The sequence below is a fragment of the Camelus ferus genome, chromosome 2 (assembly GCF_009834535.1).
Source record: "Camelus ferus isolate YT-003-E chromosome 2, BCGSAC_Cfer_1.0, whole genome shotgun sequence".
Lineage (NCBI taxonomy): Eukaryota > Metazoa > Chordata > Mammalia > Artiodactyla > Camelidae > Camelus > Camelus ferus.
The window spans coordinates 4,468,667-4,488,740 of NC_045697.1; the positions used below are offsets into that span (position 1 = coordinate 4,468,667).

At 52.0% G+C, this 20,074-nt stretch overlaps 1 protein-coding gene and 1 non-coding gene across 2 annotated transcripts in view; both read left to right on the plus strand.

Annotated features, from left to right (window-relative positions):
• The window catches only part of JAKMIP1 (janus kinase and microtubule interacting protein 1), a 113,266-nt gene that overhangs the window by 51,212 nt on the left and 41,980 nt on the right, over positions 1 to 20,074 (plus strand). The window contains 7 exon segments of the mRNA XM_032493730.1: positions 6,016 to 6,510; positions 12,799 to 13,008; positions 13,719 to 13,838; positions 15,911 to 16,057; positions 17,011 to 17,139; positions 17,141 to 17,152; positions 19,057 to 19,116. Coding sequence (XP_032349621.1) covers positions 6,016 to 6,510; positions 12,799 to 13,008; positions 13,719 to 13,838; positions 15,911 to 16,057; positions 17,011 to 17,139; positions 17,141 to 17,152; positions 19,057 to 19,116 — 1,173 coding nt within the window.
• Positions 17,400 to 17,589, plus strand: LOC116659395. The gene has a single exon (XR_004314768.1). It is a non-coding gene; the product is annotated as a U2 spliceosomal RNA (small nuclear RNA).

Sequence of the window (20,074 nt, forward strand, 5' to 3'; positions counted from 1 at the left end):
CAGGCCTAGTGCAGCCAGTGTCTTTCAGCACAGCTACACCCCTTGCCCAGCTCAGGAAGGATTCACCTGCCAGGATCCCCTGGGGTTGTCAGCTGCACAGCTGGGCCTGGAGGAGCCCACCAGGCAGTAGTGACAGCAGCTGTGGTTATGAGGGGAAGCCACACAGCCAGCATCATTCATCTCCACACCCCCCCCCATTACCTAACTTGCCTTGAGGTCTTTGGGCAAGCCAGATAAGCGGCCTTATAGCTCAGTTTCCCCATCTGTTAATGTGTCTGCCTCCCTAGGTTGTCTAAGGAACGAGTGAGACAGTCACATACAGGGCCTGGGTACCTCCCGTCCCCTGCAGTCACTCCGCAGTCGGCCGACATTTATGTGTCTGCTGCGCGGGCTGCCCCAGGTGCCTTAGAGGGCCTCCTGACCCTTGCAGCGACCTGTGAGGTCAGATGTGGCTTTTCCCACTTTACAGGTGAGCAAACTGAGGGTGGGAAAGGAGAGGCAACTTACCCGGAGGATCACCTTGCTGGGGCCACCGTAACAAAGTACCATAGCCTGTGGGCTTCAACAACTGAGATTTATTTCCTCCCAGTCCCGGAGGCTGGAAGTCCGAAATCAAGGTGTCGGCAGGCCTGGTTCCTGCTGAGGCCTCTCTGCTGGGCTTGCAGACGGCCGTCTTCTCCCTGTGTGCTCACATGGTCTTCTCTGTGTGGGTGTGGTCCTCATCTCGTGTTAAAAAGGCACCAGTTTTATTGGATCAGGGCCCACCCTCATGATCTCATTTAGCTTAATGACCTTTTTTAAGACTCTCTCTCCAAACAGTCACACTCTGAGGTTCTGGGGTTTGGGACTTCCACATAGGAATCTGGGGCAGGGGGGACACAATTCAGCCCATAACAGCAGGTCAGCACAGTTGTAGGTGTTGACGGGGGGTTGGAAGCCAGGCCTGAGGGAACCCCAGCCTATGCTTCCGTGTCCCCAAGCGCCTCCTGCCTCCACGTGCCCTCGCTGCCCGTTTTCTCAATCCAGCCACCCCATGGTCCTTCTGGTAGGCTCCTCCAGGTCACCACTGGAATAGTTTCTGTTCTTGGAGAATTCAGCAGTGTGCTTATTGGCTGGTATGAGAAACATAAACTTTCCAGTTGCATTATGCTCTCATATTATCTGTGGTCGATGCTGCATTTGCAGTGTTGTTACTTTAGCAGAGGAACCTTGTTGAACACTGTAGAATGAGGGGATGTGGGGAAGGTACCTGTTGGTTGATCCATACATACACTGAACCCCCTGCACCTGTGCTCCAGGCCTGGGCTGGGTGTTTGGAGGTGACTAAGGCAGGCTGGGGACTCAGATGCTCAGGGAGCTAGCCAGATGACAGTACTTGGAATGTTACACCAGAGATTTTAGGAAGCCATGCAATGCGAGAGGGGCCTGAGAAGGCTTTGCAGAAGGGTATTGGAACCGGCTCTGAAGGATTTCCCTAGCTAGCGAGAAAGGGAGCAGGGTTCACACCATCCCAAGGGTACAGCATCCTCAGTGCCAATCAGGGTGCCAAGGCCACTGGGGCAGAGTCCCTGACTTGTTGAGGCCCACAGTCTGGCGTGTTTCGGGGCAGAGAGGGCAGTGGTCAGCACAGGGGCCCAAGCTAAGCTGAGCGTTCCAGCTACTGCCCATCACCCACCAGCTGGGGATTCATCTGTTCTTGCAGTGACCAGCCCACGCTGCTCTGCAGCTACACTGGGCCAGGGACTAGCATGGCTACAGAAATGAGTTGGGTCCCATCCTGCCCTCCACGGGCTGCTGGTGGGTGGGCCAGGAGGGTTGGAATTTGGGTGTAATCTGTGTGGTTAATGGAGAAAATCACGTGGGGCTTCAGGAGCCCAGTGGAGGCCCTGACCCAGTCGAGGAAGGCTTCTGGGCCCTCCCGGGGAACAGAGGGAGGGTGAAGGCCCAGGGACCAGGCAGAGGGAGCAGCTCGTATAGGAGCCGGGCCCCCCTGGGGAAGGCAGGTGCTCATGGCTGAGGTGGTGGATGCTGTCATTCCTTATTTACAAACCTGCCAGCCCCTTCCTCCTCTCATTCTTTGCTTCACTCAGTCCACAGCTAATTATTGAGCACCTCCTGTGTGCCACTACTCTGCCCCAGAAACTGTGCTGCTCTGGAGATCCAGTCCTCCTCCCGGAGCTTGTCGCCAAGAGGGGGAGTAGGGAGCGTTCAAATGCCGGGACATTAACGTGTAATATCTATTCTGTAGTGAAAAGTGCCAAGAAAGTAAAGCAGGAGAAGCAAGTGGAGAGCAGTGGGGCTGGAGTAGGGGTGGCTCTTTTGGGGGGTGGCCGGCAGCAAAGAGGTGCTGAATGGAGTGGGGAGGGCAGACCCTGCAGAGAGACCTGGCTGCGAGCGTTCCGGGCAGAGGGATTAGCTCGGGAACAGGCCTGGCGGTGGGAAGGCGTATGTGTGTCTGAGGTGCAGCAGGTAGCGGCGTGGCCCCAGCCGAGCGGTCAGAGAGGAGGACCGGAGAGCCGTCAGCCGGGGTCAGTCCTGCGGGCTGGGGAGGACAGGCTTGTGTGCTGAATGCCACAAAGCTCTTGAGGGTTTCCTTTTTCGTTGCTTTCTTTTGTATTTTTTTATTTACATCAATATGAATACTTGTTTTATACTCCGGATTATAACCCAAAACTACTTTATTTTGTTGCTCCAATGGTTCTAGCTTTGGCTGCTGAGATCTCTTTCAGTTGGCTCCTGGGTCCTTTTGACATGTTCCATCATTGTGGCATTTATTATTAATTTATTCTTGCGCACATCCTTGCTTTCTGGCACTGTAAGATGCTCCAGGCTCATCTTGTATATCGCCTGCCCCAGTCCTAGAGCCAATCATTTCTGTAAGGAATTCTTTCCTTTTATTGGAGAATGGTGTTTAGAAGCCAATACCTGGGCACTGGGTGTGCTCAACACTGCTGGAATGGCTTTGCTTCTAGGCTGAGCTGACAGAGCAAGGATGTGTATATAAGCTGTGTATATACACATATCTAAAATATTTCTAAATGTCACATCTGTGTCTATATTCAGTTAAACATGTATTCTTACTAATGTCCCCAGTGCTAATCCAGTACCGCCTGGATCCTCTGGCCTCCTCCCCTTGCTGATCTGTGTCCTCCCTCCAGTGAGAGCCTGACCCCACCATCCACTATCCACATAGTTAGTTATTCAACACTCCACTTATACAGTGGCTTCAGAATAGTTAACCTGCACCCCGTGGATTGGAAGGGCAGTGGAGGGAAACCATCTAGTGTGTGCTTTCTGAGGCCTGTGCTGGCTGCCAAGGAGGACTAAGGGGCAAGTAGGGTGGAGGTGAGCATGGCGATTATCAGTGAGGAGGTGACTGCCGTAGTCTGGCAGAGGGCTGCTGCTGCCAGCTTGGACCAGGGTGGTCACAGAGAGCAGAGACAAGTGGTTAAGGCCTGGAAACAAAGACCTAGCACTGATGGATCGGATGAGGAGCCGTGGAAAGAGCCCAGTGGAGGCTGATTTCGCTATACCTGTTGGGGCACTTGGTGATGCTGGCTCTGATGAGTTCCCCACGCCAGTCCCCTCCCAGTTAGGTGCATTCCCTTTCTCTGTCATTTTGCTCTTGCTACAAGTGCTAAGGCACGGCTGGCAGGGCCCCTCTCTCTTGCTGGACCTCTGGACTTGGGGAGCAGCTTGGAGGCATCTGGTGAGTTAAATGCCACATGACCTTTGTAGACCTGCTCAGCTCAATGGAGTAAGGAGGGGGTTGGGGTTCTGTGCACACCAGGAGCTGCCCCAGCCTCGCTGTGCTGCACTTGGGTCACGGCGCCCGGGCTCAGTCCTCGGCTTTTCTGGGCAGAGCTGGTGGGACTCAGCAGTGTCTTCTCCCCGGGCCGATCCACTGTTAGCATCCCTGCCCTACACACCGGGTTGCCTGGCCTATCTCAGCTGGCCCCCTCTGCCCCTCCCAGGGACAGGCCCAGCCTCTCTCAGGCTGCCCTGAACACACCTTGGGCCCCCTGTCCACAACCTTCCCTCCTTTACTACCTGTGACCAAACCTCCCTTTTTCTGCTCACCGACTTTCAGCTTCCCTCCCCCAGTAATCTTTTAAGGGGCAGCTGTTGATAGCCCTGCTTCACAGGAAAGGATCAGGAAGCTCTGGGAGGCTGTATTGTCAGGGTTCTTCAGAGAGAAACAGAACCAGTAGGAGAGAGATGGGGGGGCATGGTTTCCAACACGTTGGTCACATGGTGATGGAGGTTGACGAATCTGAAATCTGCAGGGCCCACAGGCTGGAAATTCTAGTGAAAGCTGATCTCTCAGTCCAGAGGCAGAATTCCTTCCTCGTTGTGGGGACCTCAGTCTCTTCTCTTAAGGCCTTCACCTGACTGGGTGAGGCCCACCCACGTTTATGGAGGGTGACCTACTTTACTCAAGATCTAGTTTCAGTGTTAATAACATCCTTAAAAATACCTTCACAGCAACATCCAGATTGTTGTTTGGCCGAACGACCTGGCACCAGGGCCCTGACCAGTCGACACGGAACATTAACCACCTCGAGGTTAAGTAATTTGCCGAGGGAAATGCACTCGTCAGCACTGATTCAGAATCCGACAAGATCCCATCCTTCTGACTTCAAATCACTGTCAGCATTAACCCAGAAAGTCAGGACAGTGTTGCCTCCTCAGAAGAGGATGCCAGGAGCTTTTAGTTCTTCCCCAGGGAAACCATGTTAAATATTTGAAGTTCTGGCTTCCTGGCACTCCGTCCCTCAGGAAAGGAGTCCAGTTCCAGCACGCGGGTGAGATGGGCCGACCCATCACCCAAGGACTGACCACCAGCCCTTGTTTTATTTCTGTAAGTGTTTGACGTCAGGAGACATTGATCTTATGTCTTTGGCCAGTTTTATTTGCTTCTTTCCCCGCTGTTGTAAGTAAGGATTTGTCAGCCCAGGTGACACTGTAAAACTCCTCACCTAGAATTAATTTCACCAGGTTGGTGTGCTGTAGATGGTGTGGTCTGTTGCCACTTTCCACGGAAGCAGCTTGTTCGTGAGAAACAGATTTATTTCAGTTCTTTGGAGATTGGTGTCATTTAGAAAATGAATGGACTGCAAGGGGCGCCTGTGGAAAGTGTGTAATTGTGTGATATTTTTAATGAAAAGATCGAATAAAGCATTTTGGAGTGTTTGAGGAAACACTCTCTTGGCATATTTTACAAATAATGTTTTAAGTTGTTTGCTGATTAGATGAATCCATTCAAGTGGGGTTGGCAGCCTGCATCTGCAGGACACCAGCTCTAGGGCCAGGCACCTAGGGGCAAGCCAGGCTCTGCCCCTTGGCAGCCCCTCGGCAGCCCCTCACCCTAGGCAGGTCACCAGAGCATCTCTGAGTGTCAGGGGCATTGCAGTAAAACAGTACCTCCCTCCCTGGGGCTGAGAGGTTCAGGTGAAGGATGAACCGGAGCCCCCAACCCAGGCAGGGTAGCCACTCAACAACGATGCACCTCCACTCCTGGTCCTCTCTGCCTCCACCTGCTCCGTCTCCTCTAACTCCAGAGTCCAAGGCATGGGCACTGGAAACGATGATGGTGGTGACCACTATGGTGATGGTGATGGTGGTGGTGATGATGATGGTGATAATGGTGATTTAGTTTAGAAATTGTTTTGCTTTGGTGAGAGAGCTGATTTCTGCAGGGCATATTTTGCAACTGATAAATCGTCCTTCCTCATAAATCTCCAAGTAGGAAGGGATGTTGAAGTCTGACTCTCCTCTCCAACACCTTCAGATGTTTTTCCACTGCTGAGAGATCTCAACAGAATAGTAGGAAAGAGGCTGGGTGGGGCTGATGGAGGTGGCGCGAGGGGGAATTGGAGTGTGGGGACCCGGGGAGGGTCTCAGGGGTCTGTCACACACGAAGGGGCATGGGAGGCGGCAACGGACATGGCCGGCTCCCCCAGCCCTGACCCTGACCTTGAGCCTGACGGACTCCCTCCCCCGCTCTGGCTGCAGGTGGGTAAGCTGCGCGAGCGGCTGCAGGAGGCCAAGCTGGAGCGGGAGCAGGAGCAGAGGCGGCACACGGCCTACATCTCGGAGCTCAAGGCCAAGCTGCACGAGGAGAAGACCAAGGAGCTGCAGGCGCTGCGCGAGGTGCTCATCCGCCAGCACGAGCAGGAGGCGGCGCGCACGGCCAAGATCAAGGAGGGCGAGCTGCAGCGGCTGCAGGCCACGCTGAACGTGCTTCGCGACGGCGCGGCCGACAAGGTCAAGACGGCGCTGCTGGCAGAGGCGCGCGAAGAGGCGCGCAGGGCCTTCGACGGCGAGCGCCTGCGGCTGCAGCAGGAGATCCTGGAGCTCAAGGCGGCGCGCAAGCAGGCGGAGGAGGCGCTCAGCAACTGCATGCAGGCGGACAAGACCAAGGCCGCCGACCTGCGCGCCGCCTACCAGGCGCACCAGGACGAGGTGCACCGCATCAAGCGCGAGTGCGAGCGCGACATCCGCAGGCTGGTATGTGCGCGGCACCCCTGCCCGGTCCCGGCAGGGACCCTGTCCTTCCGCACACGCGCATCGCACCCAGCCCCCCGCACACATGCGCCCAGTCCCTCCCGCACGCCTGCATCCTGTCTCTCTGCTACGCATGCGCCAGTCCTCTCCACCAGCACGTGCTCCGTCCTCCTGGCTTGGAGTAGTAAAAGCCGAGTTTCGGGCACCCACTGTGCTCCGGTCATGGTTCTAGGCCCTGGGGTTCCAACCAAATCCCTGCTGTCCTGGGTGCGGAATGGAGGCTTTGACAGGTCTCTCCTGCCTGTGGGAGACACCGAAAGAGATTTAACCACTGGAGGCAGAAGCACCAGGTGTCCTTTTGAAGTCCCTGTCCAGCTGTACAGCTCCAGACTGGTCGCCAGGCAGTGACAGGGCATCAGTTCCCGTCTTAACAGTGCAATACCAAGAATGGCAGAAGAGATATGCTGATTTCATATTTCTAATTTATAGAAGATCTAAGCATATCCCAATGCTGACTTCTCAGAAGCAGTCTCCCGCCCCTTTTTGGCTTGTGTGTGTGGAGGCCCTGCTATCCCATGAAAGGAAGAGAAGGCTTTGGAGAAGGTCTCTCCTGGGTGTGAATACAGGTTCCCTCACTTGTTAGCTGTGTGACCCCAATCAAGTTGCTTACTGTCTCTGAGCCTCAGGTGCCTCATCTACAAAATGGGGGTAATCACGTATCTCCAGCGTCACGAGGATTGAGTTAACTAAAGCATCTAAGATCAGCTCATAGTGTCTGTAATGGCAGACCTGGAGAACATGTTCCTGTGTTACAGGAAATATACATTTAAGGTAAATAAAATGAGGGAAAAACAAATATTTGTACAAGAGATTGACTGAGCTTAATTTAAAATGTACCAAGGATTTGGTGTCTGTTTCCATTTCAGTGCCAAACAGCAGTAGTCCCCGGCCAGGTGTTCTCAGTGCGTGTGGCCCACGTGGGGGAACAGAGCGAAAAGAATAAGCGTCCGTTTGTCCCGTTGTCCTCCCATTTGATAAACGGCCCTGCTCAGACAGGCCTCTTGGCAGCATGCTCAGAAGGTAGCCTGCATTTCATTTCTTTGTCAGCTGGATTGGATTAGAAATGCAAGAAGGCTTCCAGGCTTCCGCTCACACATTTAACATGCCTCTTGAAGAAACAACCAAGAGGAAGAAGCAGTTATGGTCAATGTGGGGTGGTTGGACTCATTCCTTAGACCAGTTACGATTAGGTCTGGGAGGACTACCCCCACCCCCATACACAGGGGCTTAAAATCTGGAAGTTATTCTTCTTCCATGTGCAAAGTCTGGAAAGGGCTCCACAGAGTAGAGCAGGCCACACACGCCTCTCAGCTTTCCCTTCAGAGGGGACTCTGGGATGTGGTCCTCATGGCCCCTCATTCCATGGGGTGCCAGCCATCACACCTTCATCCCAAGTTGGCAGTAGGAGGGCAGATGAAGGAGGGTGTGGTCTTCATTTTAAAAAATGCTTTTCTTTTTGGAGGTTCTGAACCCTTCCACTTCCACCTCATTGGCCGGAAGTTACTCGCTCGGCCTCACCCAGCTGCAAGGGGCGCTGGGAACTGCAGTGCTCCTCCTGAGTGCACAGCAGCTCCTGATACCTCTCGGTGTGGCGCTCTGCTGGGTTCCTAGGGCTGCCGTGACAGATCGCCACAAACTCCATGGCTTAAAACAACAGGAATTTGTTCTCTCACTGTTCTGGAGTCTGGAAGCCTGAAATCAAGGTGTCAGCAGGGCTGTGCCCCTCTGGAGCCTCCAGAGAATGCTCCTTTCTTGCCTCTTCCAGCTTCGGGTGGTTGCTGGGAGTCCTTGGCATCCCTCGGCTTAGCGCTGCATCACTCCTGCCTCTGCCTCCATGTGGCCTGCTCCTCCTCACGTTTCTGTGTCTTGTCCCCTTCCTATAAGGACACCAGTTGGTGCATCTAGGGCCCACCCCAATGTGGAATGACCTCATCTTAACTTCCATCTTAGTTACATCTTTGAAGACCCTATTTCTAATAGGATCACATTCTGCTTTTCCGAGTAGACGTGAAATTTGGGGGGAACACCATTCACCCAACTACAGGTATCAGGGAGAACAGGGAGACTGGATCGTGGGGTCGCAGCTTGTTTTCATTCTTTGATTCCCCCAAACTTCGCAGTGAAGCAGAGCTCACAAAATTACTCATGAATTGGTGGGTTTGTTGGCAGCTGGCTAAGCTGAGGTTTTCACTGAGACAAGTGTCCTGATCGATGTGACTGCTGAGAAGTGATTAGATTCCATGCCTGTGAGGGAGAGCATGGCGAGGGCTTTGGAGAGGCTGACCTGAGTCTGAATTGTGGTTCTGCTGCTGACTAGGCTGTGGGCATATTCACCTCTCTGGGTCTCAGGCTTACCTATAAAATGGGGTAAATAATGTCTACATGGAGGGTCTTTTGAAGACTGAGAGAGAACGTGTCTCTTAGTATGTACGTAGTCCTGAGCTCACACTAGCATGTAAGAAGTGATCGCCATCATCCCCAACTCTGCATCATCTGTTAGAATTTTATGGGCACAAGTGATAGAAATTCTGCCTTCAACCGGCTTGAATCGTGAGTCTATCGGCTCTCATAACTGAAGTAGCGGGACTACCTTCCGACACAGCTCCGGTGGCACTAATGACATCTCCTGGCCCCGGGTTTCTCAGGCTCTTCTCTGCCCCTGCTGTGTCATTCTTGGGCTCTGGGCTCTCAGCACGCTGGTGGGATGCCACCGCTGTGCCGGGCCCAATATCCTCACAGGAAACAGCTCAGAGAAAGTGAGAGAAGCTCTTTCTTAGCTCCTAAGGAGAAATAGGAGGGTCCTAGCAACACCCACTTCAGGCTGTTGGCTCTGATTGGGTATCCATCCCTGAAACAATGACTATTAGGGGGTGGAGCCATTGGGTGGTATGAGCCAATTAGGGCCTGCCCTGGGAATTTAAAGTGGTTTCAGCCCCACCCCTCTCCTGAACCACATGGTGAGACTGGGAGTGTGGGAGAAGGGGAGACATATGCAAGGAGGCAACCCAGGAATGTCCAGTACACTCAGGTGATGGGGTTTGGGGAAGCTCCTGGAGGCTCGGTGTCAGAGGTTCAGGCTTCATCAGGGTCCTGAGGTCCTGAGGGCAGGGGGCAGATGGCTAAGACCCCAGCCTGGGAGTCGGATCAAAGTTGACAAATGGTGAGAGTGCTTGCTGTGAGCTCCAAGAGCTGACAGGTATCCTCACCCCTGGAACCTCAGGACTCTGGCCGAGGAAGTGTAGCAACCTAGAGAATGTTGGCTCCAGAACCTATTCTGCTTTGTGCTTCCGTTCCTGGGCGCCATCTCCACTAGCGAGACTGCTTTCCAGGAACGTTTCCCATGTGATGAGGTGGAAGCCCTCTGCTCATTTAGTGGGATAAGTGGGGACTTGATGCTCATCTAGGCTGAGAATTTGGATCTCCAGACGTGTCTTGCTTGTGACGCTGCTGCTTTTTGTGGGAGGAGTTAGTGCACTGTGGTGGCAGGGGCTGTGCTTCGGGGCTCCAGTGCAAAGCCCGGAGTGTGCAGCCGGGATGCTGAGGGGACAGACTGGAACCCTACCTGTTAACTTGGAGCACCCCTAACTGGTACCACTGATTCCTCTTGCTTTGCTTTTTTCTCGTAGCACTAATGCTCTGATCTCTGCCAGTGTTGACTTATTTATTACGTTTTCTGCTACTTCCCCTCTAGAATGGAAGCTCTGAGGGCAGGGACACTGATCTGTTTCTCTCACCAGTGTTTCACAGCACCTGTTGATGGTGCTCAATTCAGTCTATTTGTTGAGTTAATGAAAGCATGTATAAGTGGTTTAAATTAATGAACTCCTTTCACATAGTTCTTATTACTTCTGGATTGAAATCTGCAGTGGCAACAATGTTTTCCAGATCATTAAGGATTCTTCCCTACAGTGGGGAGATGCTCCCACCCATTCAGAGCGGGTTTAGCCGAAGCAGGGAGCTGTGGTGAACCGCCACCAGGGGGAGCAGTGGACACGTTCTGCAGCTGCTGAAGGAAGCTCACCCTTGGCGGGAGCTCCAGGACACTACCATGGGGGGAGGTTGGGGGTGCAGAGAGAAGGGGAGCATCCTTTTTTCTTCCAAAGAAAGGCAACTCAAAGAGCTTGTCAGAACGGTGGGACTTTGTTGAAAACCTCAGTCTGGAGTTTGGGGGTACCCTTTTCCTCCTTCCATAATCTGTTATATTTTATCAGTGTTTCATGGTCTGCTGTTTAAATAAGACAGCCTTCTGTTAGCCAGCAGCTAAAGTTGATTAATGGTGCCAACTAACATTGATTGTGTGTATCAGTTTCCTGGGGCTGCCTCGACAAATGACCATACACTCAGTGGCTTAAAACAACAGAAATTTATTCTCTCATAGTTCCGGACACTGGAGGTTCAAAATCAAGATGTTGGTAGGGCCATGCCCCACTGAATACTCTCAGGGAGGATCCTTCCTTGTCTTCCAGCTTCTGGGGGCTCCAAGCTTTCCTGGGCTTGTGGCCACATCCCTCCCATCTCTGCCTCCTCCTTCTGTGGCCTCTCCTGTGTTCCTCCTCTTCTTCTGACTGTGTTAAAACATTGAGGTTAGGTTAACTGGTTAGAGCCAACTAAGTCGAAGATGGCAGAATACTTGACTTCCAGGAGACCTTGAGCTTCACTGCAGGCTCACTGTAATACATTAGCTGCTAAATGGCCCTCCCACAGCCACCATGACGGTTCTGAGGCTGGCCATAAAAAGTGAAGAGTGGGCAGTTGCCCAATTCTGGGACATCTTCCTTTCCCCAAAATAGCTGGAATAATTCTCCCACTTGTTAGCATATGAAGCCACCAAGTGCATAAAAATGAACAACCCCAAATCCCAGGGCCTCTCACCTCTCGCCTCTCTGGCCTTCTAAGATGGCCCGCTCTGTGTCTGCTGAGTGTGCACCTCCCTGAATAAGTCTGCCTTCACTCTACTCTGGCTCACTCTTGAATTCGTTCCCACAGGGAAGCCAAGGACCCTCACTTGGCAGGGCACATCCCAGAGGCTTGCCTGAGACCTGGGACGTAAGCCATCCTCTCTCCTCTCATTTTCCTGCAACTTTCTCCCCGGGTATCTGTGTCCCTTCTCCCCTTATAAGGACGCCAGTCGTTAGGCCCAACCTATTCCAGTGTAACCTCATCTTAACTAATTATATCTGCCAAGACCCAAGTTCCAAATGAGATCAGAGTCTCAGGTTGTAGGAAGGACATGGATTTGGGGGTGCAGGGCACCCCAGTACAGCACCCTTCCTCTGACAGTTTCCCAGCTATTGGCTTTGCATCCAGAAACAATTGAAGTGGACAGCCAGCTACTAAAGCTTCCTCTTCCATAAGCTTCTTTTGTTTGGTTTCCTCTAGGGACTGTGGGGTGAGTCTGGGCTGGGGTGCACTGGGGCTCACGCTGAGGCTCGTGAGAGGACCAGGGGCCTTGGAGGCCCCAGCAGAGATGTCAGGCAACCAGTGGGTTCTCTGTGGGTGCCTGAGAGATGTCAGGGCCAGGGGAGGAGGCTGGAGTGTCAGCTGCACATGGTGGAGTTAGTGTCATGGGTGAGGACGCGGCCGCCTGGGGCAAGGACACAGACTGGGAAGAGGGCCAAGCCTTGGAAACTACGAATTTGAATGGCGACCAGGGCGAGGCAAGTCTGTAAAGAAGATGGAAACTGAGAAGTCCCCTGGAGGGCAAGAGGGAGTGGGCAACAGGGTCAGATGCTGGTGAGGAGGAGAGAGGACAGAAAGGTGTCCAGTGGGTTTGAGGGCCAGGAGAGCGCTGGAGACCTTAGCAAGAGCTGTTCGCTGGCAGGGTGAGGAGGCGGCCAGTTAGGCGTGAGAGACAAGAGAATGACCAACTCTAAGGAAACTGAGAGCTGCAGGGGCAGGGGCAGTGGTGGCTGGAGGGGCCTGGGGGGTCAGGATTTGACTTTATTTCATTAAGGTGGAAGAGACCCAAGCATAGGTCAGTTTTGATGGTAAGTATCTGGTTGACCATAGAAGTAGTTGGACCCACAGCTCTGTGCTCCTCTGTTCAGGAGCGGTGACGGGGAGCAGGGCCTGGGCTGTGCACTGTGGCCACTCTGTGTCCCGAGGCACTGACTTTGGCTGCCCCGGGTCCATGGAGCTGCTGAACCTTTCCCCGGGCCTGAGGCCAGCGACGGGGAGCTTCCCCTGGTCAACGAGCCCCGACGACTGGCTGCTGATTCTTTCCCTTTGCAGATGGATGAGATCAAGGGGAAAGATCGTGTGATTCTGGCCTTGGAGAAGGAACTTGGCGTGCAGACTGGGCAGACCCAGAAGCTGCTTCTTCAGAAAGAGGCTTTGGATGAGCAGTTGGTTCAGGTCAGAGAGGCTGAGCGGTACCACAGTAGTCCAAAGAGAGAGCTCCCGCCTGGCATCGGGGACATGGCCGAGCTCATGGGCGTCCAGGTGAGGGGCTCGTGCAGGCGCTGGGGCCTCAGAGCCTACCACCCACCCGTCCTTCCTTCTACTGGTCATTCTTCCAGTCAGCTGCCCACTCTCTGTTCTCCCTCCTTCCCTCCCTCCCATCCGCCTGTCCATCCTTCCTTCCCTCCCTGACCCCTTCCTCCCCACATGTGCTTACATTCACTATGTGCCAGGCCCAGTGCTAGGCATGGGAGTACAGAGGTGAGGGTCGGGCTACTTTCGCCTCCTGTGGTCTTAGGGCTCAGCTGAAAACAACGACATGAAGACAGGAGTGCGGAGTATCGAGGAGGAGCACAGCCAGGGGCCCAGTCCGGACAGGGCGTGACCTAAAGGCCCCGCCCGTGAGGGGGAGCCAGGCCAGCAGCGGGGCATCTGGGCCACGCTTGGTACTTAGCAGAGGAGGCCCAAGCTGCATTCATTCATTCATTCATTCACTAGATGGTTAAGTGTCTGTCTCCAGGAAGGTCCCCAGAGACATGCAGATGTTAGGGAGCCACTGGAGGGTTTGAGACCTCATCGCCTTTGAGATGAAGCCTTTCCACCTGCTGCTTGACACGGGGGAGCCCCAGCGCGGCGTCCGGTCCCTCTAACAAGGAGCCCACCTTTGTCCTGAGAGTTTTCTGAGAAGGGTCCGTGGAGCGCTTTGACTCAGTTAAGCTTCAAAGTGCACTTACATTTTGATTCTTTTTTAGGATCAACATATGGACGAGCGAGATGTGCGCCGATTTCAGCTGAAAATTGCTGAGCTGAATTCGGTGATACGGAAGCTGGAAGACAGAAATACCCTGTTGGCAGACGAGAGGAACGAACTGGTAACCAGCCCCCAGAGACAGATGGTGCCTGTGGGGTGCAGGGAGGTGGCCCCGGGGCCACAAGCCACACCTTAAACAGGGAGTTCACGCAGAGGCCTTTCCTCGCCTTTCCTTCTAATTTCTCTCTGATTAAAAACCGAACACACGCTCGTTGAAGAAGCCTGTTGTTTCTGCAGGGATTTATCCCGAGCAAGCAATCAGGGAAGCTCAGTGAGGGGTTTGAAGAGCCTTGTTCATTGCAGTGATGATTAGTAGCAACCGAAACCAGACCAGAACGCAGCGGAGCCCCAGTTGTTCAATACTCAGTATTGGTCACAGTCATTGTGGGACATTTATGCAGTGAGCTGCATGCAGTCGTTAAGAATCATGTTATAGGTCATATTTAATTGCCATAGACATTTGTGCACCATAAATTAAATGATAAAAACTGTTTACAGAACAAAAATACGTTGTAATCATCCTGGATACTGGAAGTTTTTTTAGGTGGTGTGATTATAGATAATCTTAATTTTTTCTTATCTTTTTACTTTCCTTTGCAAAAAAACTTCTAATTTTAAAAATAACTTGCACTTCCAGTTAAAAAAATAAATAAAGCAAAAATAGCAATTTATTGAATATGTTTAAATTTGCTGGGTAAACAGCTAGACTAATTTTTATGTAGTGGTAGTCAGTACATAAACTGCTCGACAAATACCTCATAATATTTCTCTTTATTCTAAATTTTATTATGAAAGTAAGTATCTATATATTTGAAAACATGGGAGATGAAGTGTTAAGAATGTCACCGCTTCACAATTTTAGCAGCATCAGAATAAATTCATTTCCTTCCAGTATTTTCAAAGACATATTTTTATATAGCCTTCATCAGACTGAACATCTAATATTATGTCTCCACTTTTCACTTAAATTTTCATGAGCTTAAAAAAAATCCCTTATGGGAGGCAAAATAGTTTACTAAGTGGATTAGAAAAAAATACGGTTTGCTGGAAACAATTCAGACCTTGTGAAGTGTTTAAAGTGAGAACGGAAAAGTTTGCCAGCACTTGGATCTTAAAATCACGAGGTAACTACTGTTAGCAGTTTGAGGTGGTTCTTAACGTGGTTTTAATGCTTCTGCAAACATTTCGACACCCACTGAGGGATCTTTTTTGTCGTTTCGCGGTTACAAGCGGGCTGTTTTCCCTACGTATGGCTGTTCTGCAACCTGCTTTTCCCGCGTGGGTGATCAGCGGCGGCGCTCCCCACCAGTGCCTGAAGACGCCCCTTGGTCTTTTGAACAGCTGCGTTGCGCTCTGCTGTGTGGACAAACCCTGGTTTATTTACCTGTTCCTCTGCTGCTGAATAGTTAGGCCAGTTTCAGGTTTCTTTTCTGTTAGAAACAAGGCCACACAGAAGACGCATTTCTGTCTTTACTCACCTGAACCTTTATGTCTGTGGGGTGTGTTTCTAGAGCTAGAATGTTCAAGTCCAGGTACGTTTTACATTTTCATGGCTGCCAGTCAGTGTTGGATCTTAACTTGCACAGCCTGGTGACCAAAAGCTGGGCTCTGCCGTCGGTCCCTTGTGTTTGACTCTTGGTTCTGGCACTTTCTGCTTGACCTTGCACACGTCACCTCACCTCCTAGTGGTCAGGTTCTTTGTCTACGAAGTGAAAAGGGATGCGGATGGGCCCCCTCCTTGGGTCGTGGTGAGAGTTAGACGAGCGAAGATGCCTGAAAGGGCTTAAGTAACATCGTTTTGGACTCCTGGCGGGTGCTCGATGTGTGCAGCAGTTCTTGTGGTTGTCTTGATACTGATGAATCTTCAAGTCGTTTCTAATTTTCATCCGTTAAAATAACCCTTGCAAAGAATATCACTCTGCATTTAGTTCTGAGGCTCAGCAGGGAGCCTGCATTTGGAAGCCAGGCATCCGTGGCTCTTTTGGGTTTGTGCACCACCCAGGAAATGTGGTCCCAGCGGTGGCAGCTCCAGTCTCGAAAGAGGCCAGGCAGGATCTCCACTGGCCTCCGCGGTTGACATCAGCCACCCATCGAGTCTTAAAGCTGCCCCGCCCTCTGTCTGTCTGAGCACAGCTGAAACGCTCCCGAGAGACGGAGGTCCAGCTGAAGCCCCTGGTGGAGAAGAACAAGCGAATGAACAAGAAGAATGAGGACCTGCTGCACAGCATCCAGAGGATGGAGGAGAAGATCAAAAACCTTACGAGGGAGAACGTGGAGATGGTAAGTCCCTGGCCCCGGAATCCTTGCCTCTGCCTGGGGTTCTCCATCCCTGACCTTCGCCCTCCTCGTTCTCTGGGGCCACCTCCCACCTGCCTCCCTGGGCAGCCTGGTAAGCAGTCTCGGTGTTCCCCCGTCCCTCGTGCCCTCCGTTCTTCAGAGTTCACAGCACCGTGGGCATCCATGCTTGATGGAGAGCGCCAGGTCATCGGACAATGGGTCTGCGCCCCTGCTCTGCCATCTACACCCCAGGGTCCTGAGGCTCAGCCTTCATTCTCTCCAAGCCTCAGCTTTCTCATCCGTGAAATGGGAATGAAAATATCAGTTCTATGGGGTTATGGAAAGGAGGGAGTGATGTCATAGAAAGTTCTCCCAGAAAACCCATCTCACTGGGGAGGCTCGGGATGTGAAAGCCATTAGGACCTTGCTCTAAGTGCTTTGCATAAGGGCTTTTTATTTGCTCCAAAAAGAATAATTGGTCTTTGTGGCCAGGATGGTGTCTTGTAGTTGATGGTTTAAGGAATGCTCTGAGGTTCATTGTCCAAGGCGGTGTCAGTCATGCGCATTTGACAGCTGAGAAGACTGAGGCTCTGGGAGACAGGACGCCCTCCTCCCTGTCTCCTGACAGGTCCAGGTGTTAGTGTGTGTCATTGCCCTGTGTGCTGCGCTCTCCTCCCCGAGCGTCCAAGCTGTCCAGGCTTGGTGCAGACCTCCACCTCTCCCCTAGAATGCCTGCCCAGCCCTTCCCATCAGCAGTGCGTACAGTCAACCGTACCTCGGGCCTGTCTGGTCTACAGCTATCTGCTCCTCCAGTGTGGGGACAGGTGGCCGCCATCCCTACCTCCATCCTTCCAACTCGTATCCCCAAGCCCATGCTCGTGCCCGGATGTGCATGATGGGTCCTGGACAAGCGTTGCGGGTGAGCAGCCCTGCAGTGCCCTCTCCCTTGGCTGCAGAAGGAGAAGCTGTCAGCCCAGGCGTCCCTGAAGCGGCACACTTCCTTGAACGACCTCAGCCTGACGAGGGACGAGCAGGAGATCGAGTTCCTGCGGCTGCAAGTGCTGGAGCAGCAGCACGTCATTGACTGACCTCTCACTGGTGCGTCTGTGCGGGTGACGGCCCTCCAGGGGGCGCCACGCGACACCGGGCTGCAGGGCGATGCTGCAGAAGGGGGCGGGTCTCATGGAGCTCCTCCTGGTGATGGGCACCGCGCTGCTTTATTCTGCCAGAAAGCGGCTTCCACATCGTTTACTGCTGTGACATCACTGGTACCTGGGAGCAGTTTCCATGGCTACTCTTTTTCTCAAATCCTATCCCTAGTTTGCTGCCATTAAGAAGCAGCATCATCGCTTCTCGGCCTTTTGGCTAAGAGCAAGTGTAGTACTGTTCTTACCCATTTAATGTCTGATATGTCCTCTATCCGAGGACAGTATATTAAACAGATGTTTGGAGCAGAGAGTTGGAGTAGGCGCTGGCTCCACCCACTCCACGCATCAACCTGGTATTGCAGTACGTCCAGGAACGGTGCACCCCCTCTAGGGGAATGATACTGATGCATTAAAGTAGATGTGTGTTTAAAAAAATAGAAGCAGCAGTTTTAAGAAAGTCTTCTGACCTGTACAGAGTGAGCACGATCTTTCCCCCAAAAGTCTAATTTTTTTTAGCTTAGTTGTTACAGACTGTGAACTCGAATACCTGAACCTTATAATCAGACCAGATTTTGAAGGACTTGCTGAGACTGTGTGTGTGTGTGTGTTTGTGTGTGTGAAGATTAAGGGAGGTATGAGTATATTTTAAGTAGGTGGAGGGTTACATCCAGAGAATTCTGCAGCTCTCTGTGGAATGAGCTTAGGCACCTGTAAGGGAGCATCTGTAGTGAGCTTTAGCTGCGTCTTAGAAGCAGAGTGTGTTCTTGCCCAAGGGGTTATGTGATGGTTCTATCCGTGGATCTTTAAAAAGTAGGAATGGCAGGGATCAAAATTCTCAAAAAGGCTTTGACCATAATTGTCGAATTCACTTTGCTTGACTAGCTCTATCTCTTTACTCCTTCCTTCCATCTTTCCACCCATCCATCTCTCCTCCCTCCCATCCTTTCATCCATCTTCCCATCCTCCCTCCTTCCCTCCATCCCTCTATCCCTTCTTCCTTCCATCCTGCCTTCATTCCATCCATCCATCTATCCATCAATCCTTCCATTCATGTTTGCTTCATGACACTAAAGACTTTATGCAGCTTAAGATAAAAAAAACCACACTCAAAAATGATGATAAAGTTGAAAGAGGAAAAATAAACAGATAAGTCTGGAAAAAATAAACATGGCAGCATCAGTCAAGATCAGGAGGGACACTGGGGTGGACCACATGGGCTGCAGCCAAGGAGCAGGTTTGTCTTTGGGTTTCCTGGCAGCCGAAGAGAACAGAAGCATTTGATTAGAAAGGAGAGAATTGGCTGGTTTTATCTGGGGCAGCATGCTGCCACTCCAGCTACTGCTCTCTAGGTGCCATTTCTTCTGACAGGAGCCACCAGCCATCTGCAAGACAAGTTCTAGCCCATATAGCAAGGGAAGAATCTGAGAATCAGAGAAAAAAGATGTGTCACCTGGCCAGGAGGAGGCCCCAAGAGGATTTGGCCCCAGTTCTGTCTGAGATCAAATCTGCAGCCTTTTTCATTTTCTGCTGTGATCAGTGACAGAGCAGATACCTGGTCAACACTGCTTAAAGCCTTAAAGCTTCCGGCCCCAAAGGCAGACGGGCTGGAGTTTTACAAGACTGGCAGATCTTGGCATTTTTCTCTGGGATGGTCTAAGCCCAGTTAACGGTGTGGCTCTGCAGCGATTAGTTCTGAGAAGCAGCCGTCCCTTGGATGCTCAGAACCTGGACTTAGCCCACGCCCAGTGCAGGCAGGCACGGCAGGGCTGTAAGTCACACCCTCTGAGAGCGCACTGGGTTGGTGGGTGTGATGGGAGGCGAGCTGGAAAAGCGAACAGTTGTGTTTCCTTCTAGGAGAGAGAACGGCTCTTGCGCTCCAAACGACAACGTGGGAAGGGCCTGAAGCCACCCAAGGTGAGCCTGCGGTGCTGCGGCTGCGCTGCTCTGTCTCCGTGCCAGGGTCTGCAGGGCCAGTGGTCCAGGGGGAGGGGGAGGGGACACCCCCACCGTGGAGGGGCCCTGAAGGCAGAGATACTTGCATCTCCGCGTGTTTGATGGTGAAAAATCTGTTATTGCCGTCTCTCAAAGCAACATAAATAACCAGGCCGTGGACTTGGTTCTTGTAATTTATTCATGGAAAACTTACAGATGATTTCTGTTTTTAGGACACAGGCGCTGCTTGCCCAAAATTAAAACCATAAATACTTAGACCTTTAGAAGGATTTAAAGGACACTTGGTCTTGGTTTATAACATCTTTTATCCTGTTTTGAAAAATCAGGAGCCTTTGGTTCTTTTGGAATGATGCAGAGTGCATTCTTTTTGGAAAATGGGGGTTTGCCCATTTTTTTAGAGATAATTTCCAAATGTCCAGTGAGGAGAGCAGAGCTGGGCTTGGAAAACTCAGATGCCCACAGGGCCCAAGCTGGGATGTAAAAGAGCGAATTGGGGCAGGTAGAAAAAAGGACTTGGTGTGCATTTAAACCCATAAACATTTTTCACTTCCACGAAGATGTGGGCCTGTTCTCCTTTTTAGTGAATCAGACGGCCCTATAACTATAGAGAGATGGTTGTAGAGAAATATTTTTCTTCTGTAAAGAAAACAGCAATGCAGATGTGATACCAAATGATCACAGACATACGGCTTTGGTGTTAGGGTCACAGTAGGGAGAGGTGGGGACTGTGGAAAACTGAGCCCAGAATATCAGTTGCGACTAGAAAGTGAGCTGGGTGCTGTCGGATATTCCAGTACTTCGAGAGAAGTGGAGAGCCCCACGTGTTAGTTTCCTGCGGCTTCTGAAACCAAGCACCACAGAATGGGTGGCTTGGAACAGCTGAAATGTGTCATCTCACGGTTTTGGAGTCTAGAAGTCT